Source organism: Populus nigra, chromosome 1 (assembly GCF_951802175.1).
Source record: "Populus nigra chromosome 1, ddPopNigr1.1, whole genome shotgun sequence".
NCBI classification, from domain to species: domain Eukaryota; kingdom Viridiplantae; phylum Streptophyta; class Magnoliopsida; order Malpighiales; family Salicaceae; genus Populus; species Populus nigra.
This window is the reverse complement of record NC_084852.1, coordinates 21003246-21027054: the sequence shown is the minus strand read 5'-3', so window position 1 is coordinate 21027054 and position 23809 is coordinate 21003246. Positions and strand designations below refer to the sequence as shown.

At 31.9% G+C, this 23809-nt stretch overlaps 4 protein-coding genes across 4 annotated transcripts; all 4 read left to right on the top strand.

Moving 5' to 3' along the window:
* The first annotated feature begins 374 nt into the window (after positions 1-374).
* Positions 375-1237, top strand: LOC133686719 (LOB domain-containing protein 12). The gene is made up of 2 exons (XM_062106992.1): positions 375-608; positions 754-1237. The coding sequence occupies exons 1-2, from the start codon at positions 453-455 to the stop codon at positions 1087-1089; spliced, it is 492 nt and encodes a 163-aa protein (XP_061962976.1). The 5' UTR covers positions 375-452; the 3' UTR covers positions 1090-1237.
* Positions 1238-12977: 11740 nt separating this feature from the next.
* On the top strand, positions 12978-14822 carry LOC133695962 (zinc finger protein CONSTANS-LIKE 16). The gene is made up of 3 exons (XM_062117953.1): positions 12978-13570; positions 13924-14073; positions 14213-14822. The coding sequence occupies exons 1-3, from the start codon at positions 13082-13084 to the stop codon at positions 14237-14239; spliced, it is 666 nt and encodes a 221-aa protein (XP_061973937.1). The 5' UTR covers positions 12978-13081; the 3' UTR covers positions 14240-14822.
* A 1525-nt stretch (positions 14823-16347) lies between these two features.
* On the top strand, positions 16348-19358 carry LOC133697557 (UDP-glycosyltransferase 87A1-like). The gene is made up of 2 exons (XM_062120199.1): positions 16348-17026; positions 18197-19358. Exons 1-2 carry the CDS (start codon positions 16528-16530, stop codon positions 19087-19089), a joined length of 1392 nt encoding a protein of 463 aa, XP_061976183.1. The 5' UTR covers positions 16348-16527; the 3' UTR covers positions 19090-19358.
* Positions 19359-20888: 1530 nt separating this feature from the next.
* Positions 20889-23500, top strand: LOC133684187 (UDP-glycosyltransferase 87A1-like). The gene is made up of 2 exons (XM_062106820.1): positions 20889-21467; positions 22404-23500. The coding sequence occupies exons 1-2, from the start codon at positions 20972-20974 to the stop codon at positions 23297-23299; spliced, it is 1392 nt and encodes a 463-aa protein (XP_061962804.1). The 5' UTR covers positions 20889-20971; the 3' UTR covers positions 23300-23500.
* Positions 23501-23809: the final 309 nt, after the last annotated feature.

Below are 23809 nucleotides of genomic sequence, written 5' to 3'. Positions count from 1 at the left end.
TCAAACAAGAACGTGGGTAAGATTACTGCTACACCAATGCGTTGCCAACCCATCACGCGCCTGGCGGTGGTCAACCTCCTCCATTTGATCTTGATACCAATCTCTACACTACAGAATATTGACCTGCATGCTCTATTCAGCACTATTGACTAATTGTTAAAGCCCAAAACTGTAAAACACTATGTGCATGATAGATTACGGGTTCCTCCAAACTCAGGAATCCTAGCTAGCCCTCTCCATGCATTTAATATATATTTCTTATTATTTATTTAATTATAGCGTGCATCCAATATTCTACACTAGGGGTGCCACTTCCTCAACTTATTATAAATACACACTTTTTGAAGCTCATCTTGTTCCACATTGAGCTCCCGTTTGTATTTCCTTTAATCTTTCTTTGTACCTATCTGCGTCAAGAGGGAATTTTCCTTGAGTTATTTTAAGACAGAAATATGGCGGGTTCTTCACCATGTGCATCCTGCAAACTACTAAGGCGCCGGTGTGCCAAAGACTGCATCTTTGCCCCTTACTTCCCTTCTGATGATCCCCATAAGTTTGCCATTGTTCACAAGATTTTTGGTGCAAGTAATGTCAGCAAAATGTTGCAGGTTTTTTCCTCTCTCCATCCTTTATTAATTTATATGATCTATCGATTCTGTCTTGTGTGTGTTACTACGGAAAAGAATGTTGTTATTTGCAATTTTTAACAGTAATGATGATGCTTTAAGTGATGAGAATATTATGATCTTGCAGGAGATTCCAATTCATCAAAGAGCAGATGCTGTGGGTAGTCTAGTTTATGAAGCGAATGCAAGAGTGCGAGACCCCGTCTATGGATGTGTTGGTGCAATATCTTACTTACAAAATCAAGTATCACAGTTACAAATGCAACTTGCAGTAGCTCAAGCAGAGATACTATGCATCCAGATGCAACAAGAGCCTAACTTACCAACCCAGCTAGATCAAGATGACAAGTCGCTTCTTTTAGCCAGCTGCAATAACTTCAACAGCATTCCTCAGTATTTTAACTTTGCCTCTTCAAGCAATGTAATCCAAGACCCTCTTAAGAGAGAGTCTCTTTGGACCTAGGTACTCAATCATGTTTGTTGTTAATGAAGTACCCTATCGTTTCAAGGTTCTCTCTAGCCAATTAATTTCGTGTTGAATATTGGCCTAGCTAGCTTTCTGGTGCTAGCAATGTATTTCTCATGGAAACAGATGCATGATTGCGTATAAACAGTTTGTGTGCGTGTGTCCATGTGAAAGAGAGAGATGAATAAATATTTAGCTCTTGCCTTCTAGGAGTAGGCGAGACCAACAAAAAAAAAAAACAAAAACTTCATGTGGGATATTGAGTTAAGGGGTCAACATTAGGCGCCGGCCTGCATGTGAGATAGGAGCACAGTAGGGTTTACATAGATTCTCTTTTCTTCATTAAGACGTTGCTTCTTATGGGGTATGCTGTCCCCTAGCTACCTAGTTTTCTTTCAGCATATATGATTTCAAAATTGAACCTGTAAATCAACCTTTGATCATTTCTGTCTTGCTCATGACACATCACTGGCCTGTGCAATTACTCAAAGTCCAAATAAGAACCGCGGACGTAGTACCCATAGTTATTAAACCCGACCCGGGGGTTGACCCGGCCAAGGGGCCGGGTTCCGGGTTTCATGGGTCAACTCGGGTCAACCCGGATTAACCCGGAAAAATTAAAAAAAAATTAAAGTTTTAATATTTCATATGAAAAAATCCATGTAAATATAGATTATACATATTATGAAGTTTAAAAGAATATTTTAAAAAGTTTTTTATTCCACATTGAAAAAACATAACTTTTTTCTTGAAAACATAGAGTATATATACTAATGAATTTCAAATCCCACATTGAAAAAACATAACTTTTTCCTTGGAAACATAGAGTATATATACTAATGGGTTTCAAATCCCACATTGAAAAAACATAACTTTTTTCATGGGAACATAGAGTATATATATGAAAGGGTTTCAAATCCCACATTGAAAAGATAATATATTATCCTTTTAAGTTGAAGTATTTAAACCAAAAGGTTTTTTATCCCACATTGAAAAAACATGGTTTTTTTCATGGAGACATAATGTATATATATGAAAGGGCTTCAAATCCCACATTGAAAAAACATGGTTTTTTACATGGGACATGGAGTATATATATGAAAGGGTTTCAAATCCCACATTGAAAAGATATTATGTTATCTTTTTAAGTTGAAGTACTTAAATCAAAAGGTTCTTTTATCCCACATTGAAAAAACATGGTTTTTTTCATGGAGACATAATGTATATATATATGAAAGGGTTTCAAATCCCACATTGAAAAAACATGGTTTTTTACATGGGAACATGGAGTTTATATATGAAAGGGCTTCAAATCTCACATTGAAAAGATACTTTGTTATCCTTTTAAGTTGAAGTAGTTAAACCAAAAGGTTTTTTATCCCACATTGAAAAAACATGGTTTTTTTCATGAGAACATAGTGTATATATATGAAAGGGCTTCAAATCCCACATTGAAAAGATATTATGTTATCCTTTTAAGTTGAAGTATTTAAACCAAAAGGTTTTTTTATCCCACATTGAAAAAATATTGTTTTTTTCATGGGAACATAGTGTATATATACTAATAGGTTTCAAATCCCACATTTAAAAAAAAAAAAAACCGGGTCTCGTCCGGGTTTGCCCGGGTCGCCCGGGTCCCGGGTTGACCCGCCGGGTTGCCCGGGTTTGGCCGGGCTGTTGCCACAGCCGGTCTTTTATTAAACCCGGACCGGTCCAGCCACCGGGTCGACCGGGTCCCGGGTCGACCGGGTCCCGGGTCGACCCGCCGGGCCGGGCCGGGTTTAATAACTATGGTAGTACCTTCAATAAATGACAGAGAAAACACGTTAATAACACGCATACAATTATGGTCGTTGTGTTTCGATTGTAATTAATTAGAGAGCTTGGTAGGCAACACCTGGAAAACCATATATATGATGCAACTGGAGGCTACTGGATACATCCATGTGTGAATGTACGAGTTTCAGTGTGTGTGTATGTGTATCCTGTGGTAATGAATTAAGATGTTTTATTATGTAAGTATAATATTAATATAACACTATTTTTAATATTTTGCTAGATAACATTATCAATTTTTATTATCCCAAAATTAACATCTGACTGAATTTTAAAATTTTTAATTATATAATAAACAATTTATCACATGGTTTAAAATACATGTAAGCAGTACTTAATAATTCTTAACTCTTGTAATGCTTAAATTTTATTACACCTTTCTCTTTAAATGTTATGGTTGTAATCTTGTGCCATGTTTTATCAAATAAGAAGCAATGCTATTGGTAGTTTGAATTTACTATATTTAGGTATTGAAAAAAAATCAAGTATTATAACATATATTTTGTTAATAGATATGTCTTTCATAATGAAGAATACGATCATTGTAGAAAGACCTACAATAGTAGAGTTTGTGTTAAGGGATCAATTTTTAATGAGTTTGAAGTTGATTATTATAGAAAGTTATAAGATATAATCAAATTACAATATCATAACGAGTAGAATAAAATTAATTTTTTTATTCAAATACTATAAGTATGATATCACTAATAGAGGAATTAGAGTAGATCTCCATCATGATTTGGTCAAAATTAATACAAAGGCTAGACTTTATAACATTGATGTTGTCTTCGTTTTTGCCAAGCAATGCCAACAAGTTTACATCGACGTGTAATGAAATTGATATTAATGTAATTTTTTCATATGTTGTTGCTTTATAATGAACTATTGTTACACAATTGGAATATTTATTGTTGTGATTTTAGTGCTTGTTTTTAAATAGAATTGGTGTTATTATATTGTGATTTTACTTTATTTGCAGGTTTGATAGATATGGAATACAAAAATATTGGGGGGGTGGGAATGTTTTATACCGATAGAAATACCAATGGCATGTGAAATACCAACAAAATTATAAATTGAATTAGTTCATCGGAGAGTTCCAAGGAGTTAAAAAAAATTAAAAGACTTTGTCATTGTTTTATACTAACGATAATACCGATAACATGTGAAATACCAATAAGATTACCAATGGACTTAGTCCCTCAAAGAATTCTAGAGAATGGAAAAACATTATAGGACTTTGCCACTGAACATTCAAATCACATAGACAGAACAAAATATCATTAGGAAAAAAAATTGGTAGGGGTTAGAAAATTTTGGAGGGTTCTTAAAAAAATTTAGTGTTAATTACAGATGGAATTACCAATGGACTATAAAAATTATTAATTTTATTAAGCCAACGATGCAACTGGAAACACACACACACACACAGAGAGAGATGTTTTTCTCATTCTTTCTTCTTTTTCTTTTTTGTTAACTATAAATGCATAGACAAGTTAGGAAGGTAGGAATTGAGGTTTTTAAAGGAACAACTTGTATAAAAAATGATTTAAGATGGAAAGAACAAGAGAGAATAGATTGTTAGAGGGAGAGAGACACAATTTGAGAAGGACGAAGAAGATCAAGAGGAAAAGCCTGCAAATAAATCAATAAATTAGGTGCAAATTCGGTTGGTAAGACTTTTTAATATTTTTCTTTGTTTTAGTAGTTTTAGGTGTACGAAGGAAGAAAATCCTAAAAATTCAATTCTAGGATTTATATAACTTTTTAGGGGAATGATTGTTTTGATGAATTGTTAGTTGCTTTGTATGAGAATGATATGAATGATAACAAATTTAAGTATAAATTGGATTAAAAACCATAAAATTTGGATTTATAAGTGGCCAACCATGTTAGGTGTTTTAAAAGAATTGAAGATTTGATTAAATTGAGTTTATTTTAATGTTTTAAATAATGTTCATGAGGGGGTTATATATTATATCGTAGTATTGGAAGAAAGAGGAGCAAAATATAAATTGTGTTTTAGGATTAGATTTGTGGTTGGTTATATAGATTTCATGTTATAAATATGTGTAGGGAAAATGTAAACATGAAACATTAAAAAATCTTAAATGTGCAATTATGTAATGGATTAGAGTGAAATTATGGATTGATGTTTCTGGCGTGCATGAATTATAGAAGTTAAGAAACTTATCCAAGATGTATGAAAAAATATTGAAATAGATTGTGTGAAGTGTTTTGGTATGGAAACTAGTATATTTGAGAAATAAATTATGAAAATTATGACTAATCATGAGTTTATTTAAATTGGATGAAAAGTTAGTTTAGAAAGGTGGCAGGATTAATTTTTTATGCTATTCATAATCAATCGAATAATTTGATAAATACATCAAATATTTAAAGGTGTAGTTGTCTAAATAAAATCAACTAGTTTGCGACATGAGTTATTAATGTGTATTTGTAGGTTTTAAAATTTTAGGTAAACTTTTATATAGGAGAGGTTTTCCTTTTCTTTTTAAATAGGATATAGTGATAATATTATGATTTCTTTTTTATCAAATTTGTTTAGATGAGGAAGAGAATATTAGTAGAGACAAAGTTGGATAGGAGCATTGTTGGTTCTTCTGGCAACGCTTTTGATGAACATATGTAGCAGTGCCACTAGGTGCTGATAATGATGAGACACCTCAAACATCCTTTCTCGATGTAGGCTTGTCGAGTGTAAGTATGGCTCACAAAGCTGGTGTTCCTTCTAAATGGGATGTTTACATTGGGAAGTATATTGCTAAGTGGAAGCATGATTACAATATGTAAATTTGTTTTCCCTTACTACATGAAAAAAATTAAAAAAAAATGAATAAAGTTTGAATAATTAATTTTAATGAATGAATTGAAATTCAGGTTTATAAATGTTGAGGCTACTCACATAATAACATTGACGATGAAATCATCGATTAGAGTGTTTTCGTTTGAATGGAAGCTTAATTGATGTCTGGTTAGGAAAGTTCAAGTTTAGTATATACATAAACAATTATTTTTTAAATATTTAATTCAATTAGTTTTTTAATTTTAATAAACTAATTATTTTATGAAATTGACATGTAATGAGAAATTTTATTGGGAGGAGGCTGATAACAACGTGACCATGAAAGTGTGAGAGAATCACAATGCCATTAGGTAAGATTCAATTCAAATTGTGATATTTTTCTTAAAAAATATTAAGATTTTATTTTATTGTATTTTATTTGATTTTTTTTATGAATCAAGTTGCGTGATTTCTAGTATGATGCCTGAAAAAAAAATACATATGCAAAAAAAAAAAGATCTTCTAGGTCAGGAAGACGTTACTATGTAAAGGGATTTCAAACATCCGCACATCATAAAGGGTATCTAGGATGTTTATCTCGAGCACGTGATGTCGAAGCGTTTCATGAGGTGGTCACAGTCAGGTTTGGAGAACTAGACCAAGGAGATTCATGATTTTATGAGCACACACACCGATGAATCCATTCCATTCATTTCACATACAAAACGAATGGTAAAATTTTGTTTTATATGATTTTTTTTGTTTTATTATACGAAAATATTTAACTAATAATAGCTTTCTTTTACATGTTATAGTGTTTAGGCGCGATTCAAGACCGATGAAACTCTTTGTTGAAAATCACATACGAAAAGAGAATAGACAGAAAGGGGTGCAACAACTCGTAAATAGCCGAGCCAAGAAGTTTATGGTAAGTAGAATTTGAATATTTTTTTAGTTATTTTTTTTATATTTGATAAATTTTTTCCATGAAACATATAACACCTGATTGTATAAGAGGTACATGGACAATCATTCAACTCATCCGAAACTTGATCCAAATTTGTAGTTGGAGGCTGGATCTACCGGTGAACCCAATAGAAATTGGGTTTACGATATCTCCAACACTACGATCAAGGATACATGGACGGGTTATAATATCTCGACCATTTGGACCTTAAATCTAGATTGAGTGTGCAATCATCAATCGTCCAGGCCATCATATTAGAACAGGTTCAAGTCAGATTACCCTAGCTGTTATGATCACCAATGAATTTATCGATAGAACTATTTTAGATAATGTATTTGTTTGGTGTATAATTCTATTGGTAGATTTATTTATTATTATATTCCTGATAAAATAAAAATCACCAATAATATATTTTATGATGATATTTTTTTTATTTGTTATGCCATCAATTATTGTGCTTTTTGACTGAATTATGCTTTAAACACCGACAAAATAATATTTTGTCGGTATTTTGCTATTTTCTTATAGTGCTTTCAATTTTATTTCCGTAAGGGATTACAGAGTAGTAATTACGAACAGCACAGTTCTTGTGAGAAGAATCTTGAAAAACCCATTTTCATATTACATTTTGATAAAAGAAAAGAAAAAAAAATCAGTTTTTAATAATTCTACCTGCTGTGATTTTTCTCCTACGTTTATATATATCAAAGCTAAGAAGGTTTAGAACTTCAAGCAGTTTAAATAATCAAGGCTACAACATATCCTAATCTTTTTTATCTCCAGTATTTAATTTTCAAAGTCAGATTTAGAAGCTATTAGTTTAACATGTTCCCCTTTGGAAAATGCCCATTGATTTTCCTATCGGGAACTTGACGTTTCCAGTTTGCATGGGGACGTTGTTTGAACAAGTTTTTTGGTATCATCTGCCATTATTTGCACTTCGCAGTGATATAATCCTGTTTATGGCCATTGGGGTTAGTTGGAATATTGCTAAATCATGTCTGCGTGCTCTCTGGGGAATATAAACGAACAGTGGCTTCTTGATTTAACTGTTATTTTTCATTTTTTTGGTTTCATAGTCTGCTGGTAGGATTAGTTTGCTAAGATGAGATGGAGTCGGGGGGTGGCGATGAGACGAAAGCCCCCAGAATGGAGGAGCTTCTAAAAGAGTGTCCCTTCAGCAAAAAGTTGCAAGATTGGGTCGAGGGCTTGTCATCTATGAAGAAGTTAACCGGAAGATTCATCGATATATCGTCGTTTAACTGTTAAGAGTCATCAGTTGATCATAAATTTCCATATAAAATTAACCTAAAATCTCATAATTTTGCGTTTCAAAGAAGGGTCGGCTAAAATTTAAAAAACATTGTTTAAAATTGATTTTTTTATATTTTTTATCAACATCAAAAATAATTTTTAAAATATAAAAAATTATATTATTTTAATTCATTTTCAAATAAAAAATATTTTAAAAAGTAATTACTCTCCAACACTATTAATACTAGAATATTTTAATTCAATGATAAAGCCTGGTAATAGAGACTTGGGTCACTCTTTTAGGAGGCATGTCGGGGACAGGTTAACCATCATTGTTGTTTTTTTACATTTCATGTCCTTTTCTCTACCTCTCCTTTTACCTCTAAGAAAAGAATAATACCTTTGTTCTTACCTTGGGCTGGGTTACGGGTAAATATGTTCAGGCGAGCCTGCTTTCGGCCCTGGCCTGGCATTTTCTGGTTCATTCTGGGCCGACTTTTATCTTTTAAATGAAATAATACTTTTTTTTTTCTTTAAAGACATCGCTTAAATTAAATAAAGTTTTTAAGAAATCAAATATTTTATTTTAAAAAAAAATGAAATGCTTGAAAAGAGAATTATTTATTTGAAGAACACAAAAACATCATAAAAAAACAATAATAAAAAAATTACATAGTTTTTAGAGTCAATTGTAACATAGTCCCTATAGTTTAGCAAAAATAATCAATTAGTCCTCAAAATTTCAAAAGTTATTATTTAATCCTCATGTTTTTATATTAATTTATAAATTAATCATTTTATTCCATTTTATAATATTTTTCGTCTTATTTTAATTCTTTATTTTAAGAAATGAAAAGGGCAAACAAATAAGTAGATACGATGGAAAATTTGATGAGAAAAGAACACATTCTCTTATGGAATAAAATGCTAATAAATTAAGCCTGGTAAACAATGATAAAAAAGACTATTTAATTTCTAATACTACAATGATTAATTAATTAATTTTGATAAAATACAAATACTATATTATAATTAACTCTTTTTAGTAAATATAACTATGAAATAATTTAATTAAAATGGATATTAATATACTTTAAATAAAATAATTGAGATAAATTGATTTTAAAATATTTAAGGCTATTAAGTATATAATTAAATATTATTTAATTACTAGGTATAAAAAATGATTAAAGCTAATTAATTTTAAAATATTTAAGATTTGTTTTTATTTTTTATGTAAAGTAAACAGTCTACCATCTCAAAAATAAATCATTTATGCCTTTTGAAGTAGACACTAAAATATTTTTAAACTACTTTTTTGTAAAAATCACATTTCATTCTAAACAACAAGGCAATTATATTTAAAATCATAATATTTTTTTTTTTTTGCAGTGATTTGCTTTAAAGCATATCAATAAAAGCTAGAAAGAGAAAGGTCAAACATGCTTTCAATTATAATCAATGCCAATAAATAAATAAAAATTGAATAACAAGATAAAAGGATAAGTATTCTGATAGGTTTTGTAGTTGTGATTTGAAAAAAGTTGTTTTATAAAAAATATTTTTGGTTGATGTTGGTTTGATATTTATATATGTTTAGTTAAAACTGTAGTTGAAATTGACATTGAACAAAAAGTAATTTAATGTATTTGGTTATGAATTTTTTTAAAATAAGGTTATAAAATAACTAAAAAATATATATATTAATATTGATGGTTTTTAATTTAAATATTGTAGATTTAACTACTGCTATTACATCATGAAATAAATAATACTTTATATAAAATATTTGTTATTGTTTCATTAAAATATCTTCAATTTCATCACGTACAAAATTTATTCGACAATGACTATAGTTTCCTTGATTTTTTTGAGCGTGCAACAAAATCAGGTAAAATATTATCAAGAACAAAATTAGAATTACGATCAAATTCTGTAAATGCTACGCCATCATGCGATCTTCTAATTTATATAGTGTCATTGAATAATGTTAAACACTAGTTTTTTGAAAAAAAAACACAATTAAAAATAAAAAAATTAGATTTTTTATTGTTCATTTTTGTGTGCAGAGTGAATTAATTCACTCTACATGGACGACAAGAAGAGAAAGTTCAACCTGTGGTTGAACTTGCAAAAATCAATAAAAAACTGTTTTTTCATAATTAAGGTCCTGCCTCAGATAAATGATGAGGCCTATAATTTTTATATTACTTTCAATCGGTAACCAAACATCATTATTAGTGTGTTTAGAAGAAATGTAAACATTATCTCAGAGACAAACAGGCTTCATTGATAACGTTTGGATAGATGGTGTGATGTGAATTATTATGAATGGTTGTTAATGGAGAAATAGTATAAACTAGGTTGGTGCACGAGTTATGCTACCTACAAGTCCATTTTAAAATATTTAAGCATTACCATCATGTTTTATTTTTTAAAAAGAAATTTAATATCTCAGGTTATAGTCCCGTCTAATTAAATAATTTGACTTTATTTGAATCATATATAAAAAAGATAATAATAGCAAACATGAAAACATATATATAAAAAAGAAAGCCGTTGAATGAGGATCAAAATAAGTAAAAAGACAATAATATGTATGTATTGAATTACATAAATCATAAACCATTGTGTAAATAAATGAAAAAAATTAACAATAAATAAAAAAAATAAAGAGATCAATGTAGGTTAAGATATTTAATATCACAACACAAGTCATTTACTTGATTATATTTAATAAATTTATTTATGAAAATCAATCTGCAATAGAGATTGACACACTCATAAAGTTTGTTGAATAAAATAAAAGAAAAAAAAATTATGTAAAGTTACGCATATTAAAAATATTATAAAAAATAAATATTTAATCTATATAAAATATATATAAAAAAAACTATAAATGAATCATACAAATTTGAGGAAAAAATTAAACACACCCAATATAATTTAAAAATAATTGCTACTCAACAAAGGCTAAAAACCAAAAAAAAAATCATAAAGAAGTGATATTAATTAAAAAATACATTTAAAAATTATTTTAAAAAACACATTTAAAAAATTCATTAATAAAAAAAATATAATAAAAAAAAGAAGCAATGAGGCCAAGCACTGCTAAACCAGTAAGGCAAGCTTATTTCCTAGCCCAATCGCACAAGCCATTATTTTATTTATTTTTTCAGTTTAATGGGGCGAATGAACCAATTGCTTGGAACAAAAACAGATGACGTGTCATTTTAAAATCTCAGAGTTCGAGCATCGTGTGGCTGGAAAATATGTTTTTTTAACTAAAAAACTAATTTATAACCCATTTTTTACCTCAAAGCATTTAGAAAATACTCTAGGAACCTTGTTAAATCAATATATGGCCTCAAAAGACATGAAAAATGCTCAAAACTCGAAATTAACCTAAAATAAAAATCTTTTCAAGCTCAAATATGTTTTTTAGGTGTTTTTAAGGTAAAAAAAATCTAATATTAATCATCCTTATCATATGGAACCTTTTGACACAAAAATCAACTATTTTGGTGGTCGAAATCTTTCCCAACGACAACTTTCTCTTTTTCTAAGCTGGAATCTAGTGACTCCTCTCTCCTCTACCCAAAAAGACTAAAAAAAAAGAAAAATAAAGTTTGATATCAAAATATGTTTTAAAAAAATTATAAGGACTGGTTATCATGTAGCGTAAAAAGATGAGGACTAAAATGAATTTTTTAAATAAATTATAAACTTGTCATCTATTTTATCTGTTTTTATTGTTTTAATTTTCTATCTTTAAATTCAACCCTCATTGTAAAAAAATATGCAATTTAATTCTAATTTGAGCTTAAATTAGTTTAATTGTGCAAAAAAAAAAGTTTAAAGATCAAATTAATTTTTTTTTAAATCATTATTACATCTCATAGTGAATTAATAGAAGATGAACAATAAAAATATCTACATTGTTTTACATGTAAAAGCTTTAGTTTTTGGCAATGTGTTATTGATGTTGCATTAATTTGAACTTCACCATGTTTACTTGTTGAAAGTGAAACGTCTTCTTGAAATGGGAGAACGTGGTGGGGTGAGGTATTGAAAAGACAAATAGAAAATCATCCATGTATGTATATTAATTAATTAAATTTTATATTTAATTTTTAAAAATTATTAATTTGAATTTTATAAACTTTAGAATTATTATAAATTTATATGATAATTAACTTCAAGACTTATTAATTTAGTTAAAATACACGTAAGCTAATCTATACATCCACATTAATTAATAAAATAAAATTATTGCAGATCCTGGCCATGATTAATAATATTAGTTAGCTAAGAACTGATGAGATTGTCCAATGAATTGACTCCTTCAATTGGAAAACTAAGATAAGATCACACTTGATATAAGTTTTGCAATTAAGTTTTGTCACTAATGCCAAAAATCATAAGTTAAATTTAAATAAAAAAAATTATTTGTTTTAATAAGAGGTTATAACATTTATTTTTTATTTTTTTTCCAACTTATTAAGAAGTCTTAAAATCTTGAATCTTTATCTAGAATTTCTGAATCTCGAACTTTACTTCATGAGAAAGAAAAAATATCGAATTTACGGACAGTAAATCAAGCTCATGCATCTAACTTATCAATTAATCTATTTCATGTTTTTCAACGAAATTAGTTGAAGTTATTTTGTCAAAAAAAACTTTTAATATAAAGTATTTTTATAATTTTCATACACAAGTCACGTCAACGTACATTAATTTACCCAACCTGCAAGTTTGCAACGATTCTTGAGAAGGAAATTGTGAGATCCTGAGTTGATTAATCAACCAATAAGTCACATGCTTCTTGACGCAAAGAAAACATTTCAACATGTCACCGGGTCCCAGCTCACAGGGTGCGAAAAGGTAATAATGGGCCCCACACTCCTCCAGGACGGAGCCTATGGGCCAATCAAAACAAAGAAGGAAGTGAACCAACCAATAGAAAGGAGATAAGATTCCACGTCGGAACAAGTTCTTATAAAGAAAGAAATGGTCATGAATATCCACATTGCCTCCTCTTCTTAGATATCTTATAGTGTTCAAACCTGCTATGCAGACGTAGTACACGAGTAAAAAGAGAGACACTCAGACGAAAGAGAGATAGGATGAAGTACAATTCTTTCTTAAAAAGCCCAAAGAAGGAAGAGCAAGAGGTCCCAGATACCGTTGTTCCTCAACTCTCCAACATCAAAGAAGAATCCTATGGCAATGGAGAGATTGATGTTGTGGATGAATTGGAAGGGATTTTTGGAATTGAACATGATGAGATGTTGTCAAGTGATAACATGTACGGCCAACTTGGTTGGGATTTTATGGACTTGGAGGAGTATCCAGCTGCTGAAGATGAAGAAGGATCAGAAATGTTTAAGTTTGGTGACAGCAGAAGCAGTTTCTTCGAGTTTGAAGAAAGCCATTACAGTATTGGTAAGGTTATAAAGGAAGAGAGTATTGGGTTTGGGGATGGACATGGAGATGAGAAAGGAGTGTCTTTGAACTTGAACTTGAACTACCAAGAGGTCTTGGAGGCATGGTCTGATCGTGGGCCACTTTTGGCCGATGATCACTCTCTTTCCACGGCAAGCAATGGCCATTATGTCAGTACTCAACGAACTTATTATTCCTTTTCCTTTTTCTTTGCGCTCTTCCTTTTGAACTGTATCTTGAAAATGGAAAATCTCTCATCACCTGCATATTCAATCGCTATGATTTCAAGCTTAGAAACTGTTGTTTGTGAATGGCTGCTAATTTAAGGGAAGAGAAAGAGTAGACTGATGCATTTTTTGAGTGGAACTTTTACTTTCTCTTGTGAGCATTTATGTTTCTTTTTTTTTTCCTTTTTTGTCGCCCAAGCCAGTACTATATAAACGTAATAGCATTCTTAAAATTTGACTTGTGTTTAATTTAGCTGTGAAATTAATGTTGAAGAATTAGTTTAAATACTGATCAGATGGGAGAGGTGCCAGTGATGGAAGAAGATAGGACAAGAAGGGAAGCAAGTGTCCTTAGATACAAAGAGAAGCGCCAGACCAGATTGTTCTCTAAGAAGATAAGATATCAAGTTCGCAAGCTCAATGCAGATAAAAGGCCTAGACTCAAGGTTTGTACCCTTCTTCTTCTTCTTTTTTTATAGAAAAAATAAAATAAAATTGAAAAGGATATCTTCAAGAATGTTTAGAGAGACCCATATTTTTTTCATTCTAGTTTGAATTATGAGCATGTGTTATTTTTGCTTGCAGGGTCGATTTGTGAAGAGAGTTACCTGATAAGATAAACTCGAAACGGGTTTGAGATATCTGAAGAAACATCTTAATTCTTGGGCCCTTTGTTGCTCATGCTCTCTGCTTGTCTCAAATGAAAATATCTGTAACTCCCGTATTTCAAAAATATCTCTGAAGTAATCTTTCTAAAGACTTTCCGGGCACTTTCTTTTGTAAATCCCATCATGCGTGATTGACCTACTGTTCATACCATGGTTTGGTCCCCATCTGGCTTTTAGTGATGGACTTTTATCAGATCCAGCAATCAAACAGTAAAATGATAGCGAATCAGCAGGCTGGGCAGCGCAAATTGCAGTGGTCCTTCTCCGTGCTTCGTTTTCATTAGTAATTCTCATTTTAATGCTTAGGGTTTTCCAACTATTATGGGACCTGTTTATGTCAGGAGTTGTTTTCTGGAGTGCTAGAAGGAGTTTCAGCTCAGGAAATCTTCAATAGGAATGGAATGTAACTGCCCCACTTAAAAAAGACAGGGCTGGCATCATCTTGCTGGCCATACTAATTGTTTGAACATTAGCACATGGAATGATGATAATATCTGCGAAAAAATAAAATTTTTAATTTTAATCGAGATTAAGACAGAAATATAGTTACGCCCAGTGATTTTTTTTCCCTATTTGCCCAGCAGTTTGAGTTAACGTATCATTCTGATTCGCCCATTGAAAATACTTGATTGTTAAGACCAAAACATAAGCACTTGTGAATAATTCAGAGATGCTGTAGTTTTCTCATTAACCTAATTCTTCCCATTAAAAAGGGGAAGAAATTAGCTGTTGGTTTCTCTAAAGTCCTGATAATTTGCCAGGAGATTTTCTTATTAATTCTTTAATCGTCCTGTGGTGTTTTCCCTTCAATTGTCTCTTTCAATATAAGGTGGTCCTGCGACGCCAAGAGAAATGGCTATGGCAGGAACAGTGCCATTGTCACTGGTTGGCTTGAACCTATGCCTGGGCCCTAAATGAAAACGATGGATGACAACAGTCCACAGAAGGATGGGCTCTCATCAACAAAACATGGGATCCTTTACACATTTAGGGAGGGAAACACTTGGGCTCTCTACTTCAAGCATAGATAAGCTCCAATGTTTTTTTTTTTTTTTTTTGAGTTAATGGCATGTTTTGATTTTCTACCATGTGTTTTAATAAGATTTTCACCCTTCTATTTAATTCGATTAAATCATATCACATGTGTAACAAATATGTGCATAGATTTATAAGATCGTCCCCTGTAAAATAGAATTATATATGTAAAAAGTGAAAAAAAAATGAATTAAAAAGCGAGAATTTAGTTACAAATATGTTTCTTTTTCAAAAATTTAATATTAGACTAGAAAAAAATAAGAAATTTAGCATCTAATAAAATGTTATTATCAACAAAAATACGAATGAGAAATTTATTCTTTTATGATTAATTGTGATTTAATGGCATATTTTATTCCCAAATTATTGGGATTTAGAAGGAAAAAAAAGACATAAATTATCAATTTAATCTACTGAATTCTTAATTAATACTTGTTAAATAAACTAAGGCCTAACATCAAGTTTGAACGTTAATACTAACGGTCAAGCTTTGACCCTTTCGTCAAATTACTTTTCAAATGGCAAATTATTTAGTGAGCAGATGTTATAGTATTCCTTGGCGAAGGACGAGGCAGGAGGAGGAAGAGAGTGAAATTTTATGAGAAAGTAATATAATTATTACATAAATAGACCTTTTCTATATAAAAAATAAAACTTTTTATTTTATTTTAGTTTAACGTAGGTGTTCGGGTCAGCTTTCACGCACCTCGATTAATCCAACACGCTCTAAAATTAACAACCATGTAAGTCTCTAATATTTATTATATGAGCAACTACGTACTCAAACATAAAATAACAAAATAAACAAATCTTTTAATTTTAAATTCTTATCACTTACCACTATCTAAATGGTTACAAAACCTTTTCTATTAAGCTAAGAAATCGTGCTCGTGTAATATAATTAATTAATCATAAAATATTACAGTCATGGGCCATTACTGCCCGCAAATTGGCCCATCACTTGTCAAGCCTCTTTTACACTCCTCGTCTTCAGTTTAGTCATTAGTGCATCATTGTGATTGGGTTAATTTTTATCAAGTCAGGGGAGGAGGAGCTCTCTCCTGAGAACCTTTACAAGGGGCAATATCGTCTTGGAAAGAGGAAATATTTTTCATTTTTTTTTCTTTCCATTTAGTTTATAGCCCCTTTCTTGCTTGGCTTCAAGGCTTCATATAATTTCTTTCTTGCTTGCTTGAGATGGATCATCTAGGAGGAAACCTTGAGCCAACCACCATTTGCCATGTTATGGCCTTACCATTTCCAGGTCGTGGCCATATAAATCCCATGATGAACCTTTGCAGGTCACTGGCTTCAAAAAGACCTGATATTCTTATAACATTTGTTGTCACTGAAGAGTGGCTGGGCTTGATAGGCTCGGAGCCAAAACCTGACAACATAAGCTTTGGCACCATTCCCAACGTGCTCACTTCTGAGAGAGCTCGAGCTGGGAAATTCCCTGCCTTCTTCCAAGAGGTTTTGACCAAGATGGAAGCGCCGGTCGAGAGGCTCCTTGGTCAGCTTAAGCCACCAGTGAGCACCATCGTAGCGGACACGTATTTGATGTGGGCTTTTGAGATGGCAAATCGCAACAATATTCCGGTGGCCTCGCTGTGGACAATGTCGGTGCCGGTGTATTCCGTGTTTCAGCATTTCGATCTCCTTGTCCAAAATGGACATTTCCCAATTGAGTTGAAAGGTATGTGTGGTTTTGGTATTCTTGGGTTCCCCCCCCTCCCTTTTTTTCTTCTTTAGAAACCAGTAGAGTTCCCCAATTACGTGTTTGAGCAATACACCTCCACAATCATACAAAATTGCTCCAATACAGTGAGCTTAAAATGCCAGGAATTCCACCTTTTCACTGACCTCAAACGTGAGTCGTGGCCCTCTCAGAAACAAAAAAAAAAAAAAAAAAGTGGGTAATAATGCATGCGCTACTTTATTGAAGATCTGGCTGCAAATCTCCAATATAATAATTTATTGATAATGCTTTGGTGTATCTCTGATTACATTTCTAACACCCATGTGACTTAGCAGGAAAAGATATCTAAACAGTACTGCTTTAGAAGGAAAGCCAAACTGTCTTTCTACAAAAATATTTTAAACAAATTCAAAAGTTTAATATCTGAAATTCATGAGAATGGACTAACTGCTGCGGCTGAGAAGCCTCAAGAAGATAACAATTGTTTTTTCTTAATTAAAAATAATTTTTAAATTTTTTTAATATATTTTTAAATAAAAAATATTTTAAAAAATAACCATTAATATATTCACAAACACCTATTAAATATAGTTATGGTAATTACGAGCGTTTTTCTTCCACACTTATTAAATATAGTTATGGTAATTACAAGCGTTTTTCTTCCACACCTATTAAATATAGTTATGGTAATTACAAGTGTTTTTCTCCAAGGAATTTTTAATTAAAATATTTTTAATTTTTAATATTAATACATTAAAATAATTATAAAAAATTTCTTATGGTGCAGGGCATGTCATTGCTTATATTTGCCTAGACTTTGTACCTTCGAGAGCAGATATTTCAAAACCATACCAGGCAGAATCCCTTATTTTACTCACGTGTTTCCGTCATTCATTTAATTTTACTATTTTTAAAAATTTATTTAGCTAGTACCTTGCGTTAATTATTTTACTCACGTGTTTCCGTGACCAATGTTATTGCTTAATCTTCATTTAATTCTTTAATTAATTCATCTTATTTAACTAATTAATTCCGCGCCCTCTTCGAGGGGTTTTGGTCCTGACCAATAAATCTATCTATCACTCAAACTAGTAATTACTAATTAGCACCCACACTGTATATTAATGCCTAATTAAGTAATTCGTGCCTGCCCTTGGCATTTCACAGAAAGAGGAGAGGAACTAGTGGAATATATACCAGGGATTTCTTCAACGCGTGTCGTGGACCTTCCAACGTGTGTGTATGGGCATGGACGAGATATCTTGCATCGAGGATTCGAAGCCATTGCAAGTGTGTCCAAGGCACAGTTTCTTCTACTCTGCTCAGTCTACGAGCTTGAATCTCAGGCGATCGATGCTTTAAAAGCAAGCATTTCATTACCTATCTATCACATTGGTCCTACCATACCTTACTTCAAACTAGAGCAAGAAGAGATTGTTACAGGTCCAGGTGAGACGACTAACTATTTCCGATGGCTCGACATGCAACCGAGAGGATCTGTCTTGTATGTTTCTCAGGGCAGTACTCATTCAGCTCCAAGTGCCCAATTGGATGAGATTGCTGCTGGCTTGCGCGATAGTGGTGTTAGGTACTTGTGGGTGGCAAGGGCAGAAGCTTCTTTGTTCAAAGAGGGTCGTGGTGACATGGGTTTGGTAGTGCCATGGTGTGACCAATTAAGAGTATTGTGCCATCCTTCTCTTGGGGGGTTCTGGTCACATTGTGGATGGGGTTCTACCTCAGAAGCTGCTTTTGCTGGTATTCCATTGCTTACCTTCCCTTTATACTGGGATCAAGCCCCGAATAGTAAGGTAATTGTTGATGATTGGAAGATTGGTTGGAGAGTAAAGAGTGGATTGGATGTGGACAAGTTGATAAAAAGAGATGAAATTGCAGGGCTCGTAAAAAGGTTTATGGATTCGGAAAGCGATGAGGTGAAAGAAATGAGGAGAAGAGCAAGAGAAATTAGTGAGATTTGTCGACGAGCCATTCGGAAAGGTGGATCATCTGATACCAGTATCGATGCCTTTATTGATGACATCCTGCAACACCACAAGAATTAAGCTGATAACTGATCAATGATATTTCTGCTATTGTCAATGTTCTTGCATTGATTCCCTAGCTTTTGTACTCAGTGCTCTTGTATCTGACGTTTCATGATTACAAAAAAACTTGATCTTTCCATTAGAAAAACAAGCAGATCACTGAGATTTCTCCGAGTCCTAAGGCTACTTGAAGCTTGTACGTTATAATATCTGGTTTGCAAGAGGTTTCAGGAGAACGCAAATATTTTTTTTGTTGTGACTAAACTAGTATCAGTTCTTCCCGTCAAGATTGTGTCACTAAGCTGGAGCAGTGTAATTTTTTTTTTTTATGAGAAATCATCCTTGAAATATTCAAGGAACAGATTAAGGCCTATGATCACCAATCAATAAAAACCGTTCTGGTTAAAGAACCATTTTGTTCTCAAATGGCCTTTTGATCTCTACAGAATTATGAAGGAGATGGGCCTAAAATTTACAGTTTTCGAGATCTTTATGTCGTTGGGCCAGGGGCTCCGATCTCAGTCATCATGAAATTTAAAGGGGGGACAAAACTCGGCAGTCGAAAATGGAGTCTAATTGTAATTATTTTTTAAAATATTGTTTTATGTTAAAATATATTAAAATAATATTTTTTTATTTTTAAAAGATAATTTTTATAATTAGTATATTAAAATTATCTAAAAAATATAATTTTTTTTAATTTTTTTAAAAATATGGATTGACTCGTGTTTTCAAATGCTCTATAGAATACTAACTGCCAAATACTAATGCAAGATTAAGATCTAGCAAACCTAATGGAGAGGACATGGTTGGACCGCTTCTAATCCAATGCCAATAATTCTAGTTATTTTTATGTTGGAAAAGTAAATTTTTTTAATTTTTTTAATTAATAATTTTTAGTATTTTTATATTATTTTGATATAATAATATTAAAAATATTTTTTTAAAATAAAAAATATGATTTTAATATATTTTTAAATAAAAAATACTTTTAAATATAACTATACTACCAAACACTTCATTAGTCACGCCGTATATGCCATGGCAGTTGGCTAATGAGACTTGTAAGAGGAAAAGTCCATTTTCTTCTTTGGACAAGGAATAAACAATTTCACCATCCATGTTGTCAACCGACGGCATCCTAATTTCAGGAAAATTTATTTAAACAGAATTTTTTAATTTAAAATAGCACTCAATAAAAATAAAATTTGAAAAACTAGAATAATTTAAAAAATAACATATATTTATACTTGTTTTATTAAAATGACATGATATATAGGGCGGAGCCGGGATTAGTTAATAGAAAGGGTCAAAACTTAAAACATAATTTATTATTAAAAAATTTATTTATTTAAAATAAAATAAAATAATATTATTTTATATAATAAATATTAAAAATTTTAAAATATTTTGCAGGCCGCGCCTACTTGCCTGCCCTGGTTCCACCTCTGACTGTATATTTTTTTAACATATAAAAATTATACTTTTCAAAATAATGTATTTAGCTGAAAATTTTAAGTTGTAGTGTTGAAAATAATGACATGTTAAAAAATTTAAATAGTTATGATGACCTCTATATTTGGAAAAAAAAATAAAATTTGGCTCCAAACAGTGTCAGATTTTGACAAGTGAAGAAGGAGAACCACCGATTTTGCGCGTGGGAGAAAAAATAAATAAATATTTTATAGTTTCCAATTCCATTCCAACTTCTTTGCTAAGGAGTTTTAGAGTATGATTATATTTATTTTATAAAATATATTAAAATAATATTTTTTTTATTTTTTAAAAATTATTTTTAATATGGAGCCCCGAACCTTTCCCCGTCCATCATTATATGAAGAAAACATAAAATCCTCCATCAATTACCTCCGCAATTACAAGCACCAACCACAGCCCAAAGATGGGTACCCTCAGAACGGAACCAACCACCACCCTTCACGTGGTGGCGATGCCATATCCCGGAAGAGGCCACGTAAATCCCATGATGAATCTTTGCGAACTCATGTCTTCCAGAAAACCAGACATCCTCTTCACCTTTGTTGTAACAGAGGAATGGTATGACCTCATCCACTCAGATACTAAGAAGCCAGCCAACATCCACTTCGCCACCATCCCCAACTGCATACCGTCTGAGGTAGGCCGTGCCAAAGACTTCCTGGGATTCTTGGAGGCTGTTGCCACAAAAATGGAAGCTCCTTTTGAGCAGCTCCTTGATCGGCTTGAGCTGCCGGTGGATGTTATTGTAGCTGATACTTACCTGGACTGGGTGGTGCATGTTGGGAATCGGAGGAATATTCCTGTTGCTTCTCTTTGGACCATGTCAGCCTATGTTTTTTCACTGTCCCGTCATTTCGAGCTACTCGAGCAAAACGGCCATTTTCCGGTGGAGCTATCGGGTATGTAAGAGAGAAGCTTTTGACTCCTTTTCTCTTTTGCTTTTCTTTTTATTAAATCTTATAATTTCTCAATAAAATCTTTTCATTCTTATTAAATCAAGAATTTTATACATTTAAAGTAATTTATTCCAGTGTTGCCTCGATATTTGACCAAAATTAATTGTTTTTAACAAACACGTAGCTGATGCTTTCGGGAATATCGAGATAGAATCACACGCATGGTACATTGTTGTCTTTCACTGCCCACCAGCCGATGTCTGCATTTTGGTTAAAACGAAAAAAAATAAAATAATTTAAGGTAGTCATTTCACGTGCGCACTGCCATAAATGGATGTGTGGTCTGTGTGTGAGACTGTAATTATGTTTGTATTTTAAAGTATTTTTTATTTAAAAAATATAATTTTTTTTTATATTAGTGTATTAAAATAATTTAAAAATATTTGCTCTCTGTCAAGTCTTTTGACACGCTTCCAGTAGAGCATTCCTAAAATATGATTGCTCATTCATTTGGAAAAATATTCATAATTTGAGATTCATTAGGTAGCTTCCATACACTAATATTGTTCAGGAATGCTATTTTTAGTTTATTTAAGAGTATGATAAGAATTAGTTTTTAAAATATTTTTTTATTTAAAAAATATAATTATACCGGAATGTTAAACAAGATATTAGGCTGCAAGCACTAATGTATATGGCAAAATTCATAAAAACGAAATTGCAAAGCGGAATTCAAATATTGTTTAGCTCGAAGTTATAAACAATACACGGAATTAAGTGGTCTGCGTCTCTGGTTCTTGTTGTTGAGCATGTCATCTTATTCTGATCTGACACAATTTGGAAATAATGTTGCTGCAGAAAGAAAGTTTAAGGTTATAATATCCACAAAATTCATCATTGCAAATTCACTTCATTCGCAAATCTTCTTGTGTTTTTCAGAACGAGGTGAAGAACGAGTGGACTACATTCCTGGAATTCCTCCAACGCGTTTAGTTGATTTTCCAAATATATTTCATGGAAATGGTCGACAAATCATGCCTCGATCTCTAGAGGCTGTTTCAGTGGTGTCGAAAGCTCAGTATCTTCTGTTCACTTCTTTCTACGATCTTGAAGCCCCAGTAATCAGCGCTTTAAAACCCAAGTTTCCTTTTCCTGTATACCCTATTGGCCCTAGCATACCCTATTTCAAAATCACAGACAACTCTTCAGTTATTGGCAGTAATCACAATGTGCCTGGCTGCATTGAATGGCTAAATTCCCAACCTGAAGGCTCCGTGCTATATGTTTCAATGGGAAGTTTCCTTTCAGTATCAAGTTCCCAAATGGAAGAAATTGTTGCTGGGGTTCATAATAGCGGTGTTCGATTCTTGTGGGTGTCCCGAGGGGAAACAACTCCTTTTAAAGATGGTGGTGGTAATATGGGGCTAGTTGTGCCATGGTGCGACCAAATAAGGGTGCTGTGCCATTCTGCTGTTGGAGGTTTTTGGACACATTGTGGGTGGAATTCCACTCTTGAAGCTGTTTTTGCTGGAGTTCCAATGCTTACTTCTCCTATATTTTGGGATCAAATTACAAACAGAAAATTAATTGTGGAAGACTGGCAGATAGGATGGAGAGTGAAGAGGGAGGAGGGAAGCGAAATTTTGGTGACAAGAGAAGAAATTTCAAAGCTTGTGAAAAATTTTATGGATGCAGAGAACATTGAGGTGAAAGCAATGCGGAAGAGAGCTAAAGAACTTCAAGAGACTTGTCGTGGAGCTATTGCGAAGGGTGGATCATCTGACACTAATCTTGAATCTTTCATAAGGGACATTTCACAAGGCCAGGCTAAGTGAGCTGGTTGATTATGAATTGAAGTAGTCTTCAATCTTCATCCTTGAATAATGCATTAAATTTCTAGCTAATTTGAGGCCTAAGACCATGCATTTTTGGAAATGAATGTGAAATGCATTTTTGAAAATGGATGTGAAATTGTAGCTTTCTTAACGAAATTTGCATAATAACAGAGTCTTTGAGTAGGCTCTACTACTTATTTACTTGTGCTCCACTGTGACTCTTATATTGAATATACATGTTTTTTGGACATTTGTTTACATAAGGCAATTATAAACATAAATCAAAAAGTGTATACAAGAATCTAATTAAATAAATTAATAATTATGTTTGTAAATAAATAAATAAAATTAAAAATATCTAAAGATAAATTAGATCAAGATATTTGATCTGACAACATGAAATATTTACTGAATTTATTTATTAAAATTAATTTTTTATTCAATCAAATGATAATAGAAATTGATACACATATAAAACCTATTAAATAAAATAAAAGAAAAAAATATCAT

Bases quoted from the DNA above. Each gene is read 5' to 3' on its own strand.
- LOC133684187 (XM_062106820.1), top strand. From the start codon at position 20,972: ATGGGTACCCTCAGAACGGAACCAACCACCACCCTTCACGTGGTGGCG. The intron at 21,468-22,403 runs GTATGTAAGAGA...TGTGTTTTTCAG, and splicing joins TTTTCCGGTGGAGCTATCGG to AACGAGGTGAAGAACGAGTG.
- LOC133695962 (XM_062117953.1), top strand. From the start codon at position 13,082: ATGAAGTACAATTCTTTCTTAAAAAGCCCAAAGAAGGAAGAGCAAGAG. The intron at 13,571-13,923 runs GTCAGTACTCAA...AATACTGATCAG, and splicing joins CGGCAAGCAATGGCCATTAT to ATGGGAGAGGTGCCAGTGAT. The intron at 14,074-14,212 runs GTTTGTACCCTT...TTTTGCTTGCAG, and splicing joins ATAAAAGGCCTAGACTCAAG to GGTCGATTTGTGAAGAGAGT.
- LOC133686719 (XM_062106992.1), top strand. From the start codon at position 453: ATGGCGGGTTCTTCACCATGTGCATCCTGCAAACTACTAAGGCGCCGG. The intron at 609-753 runs GTTTTTTCCTCT...ATGATCTTGCAG, and splicing joins ATGTCAGCAAAATGTTGCAG to GAGATTCCAATTCATCAAAG.
- LOC133697557 (XM_062120199.1), top strand. From the start codon at position 16,528: ATGGATCATCTAGGAGGAAACCTTGAGCCAACCACCATTTGCCATGTT. The intron at 17,027-18,196 runs GTATGTGTGGTT...GGCATTTCACAG, and splicing joins TTTCCCAATTGAGTTGAAAG to AAAGAGGAGAGGAACTAGTG.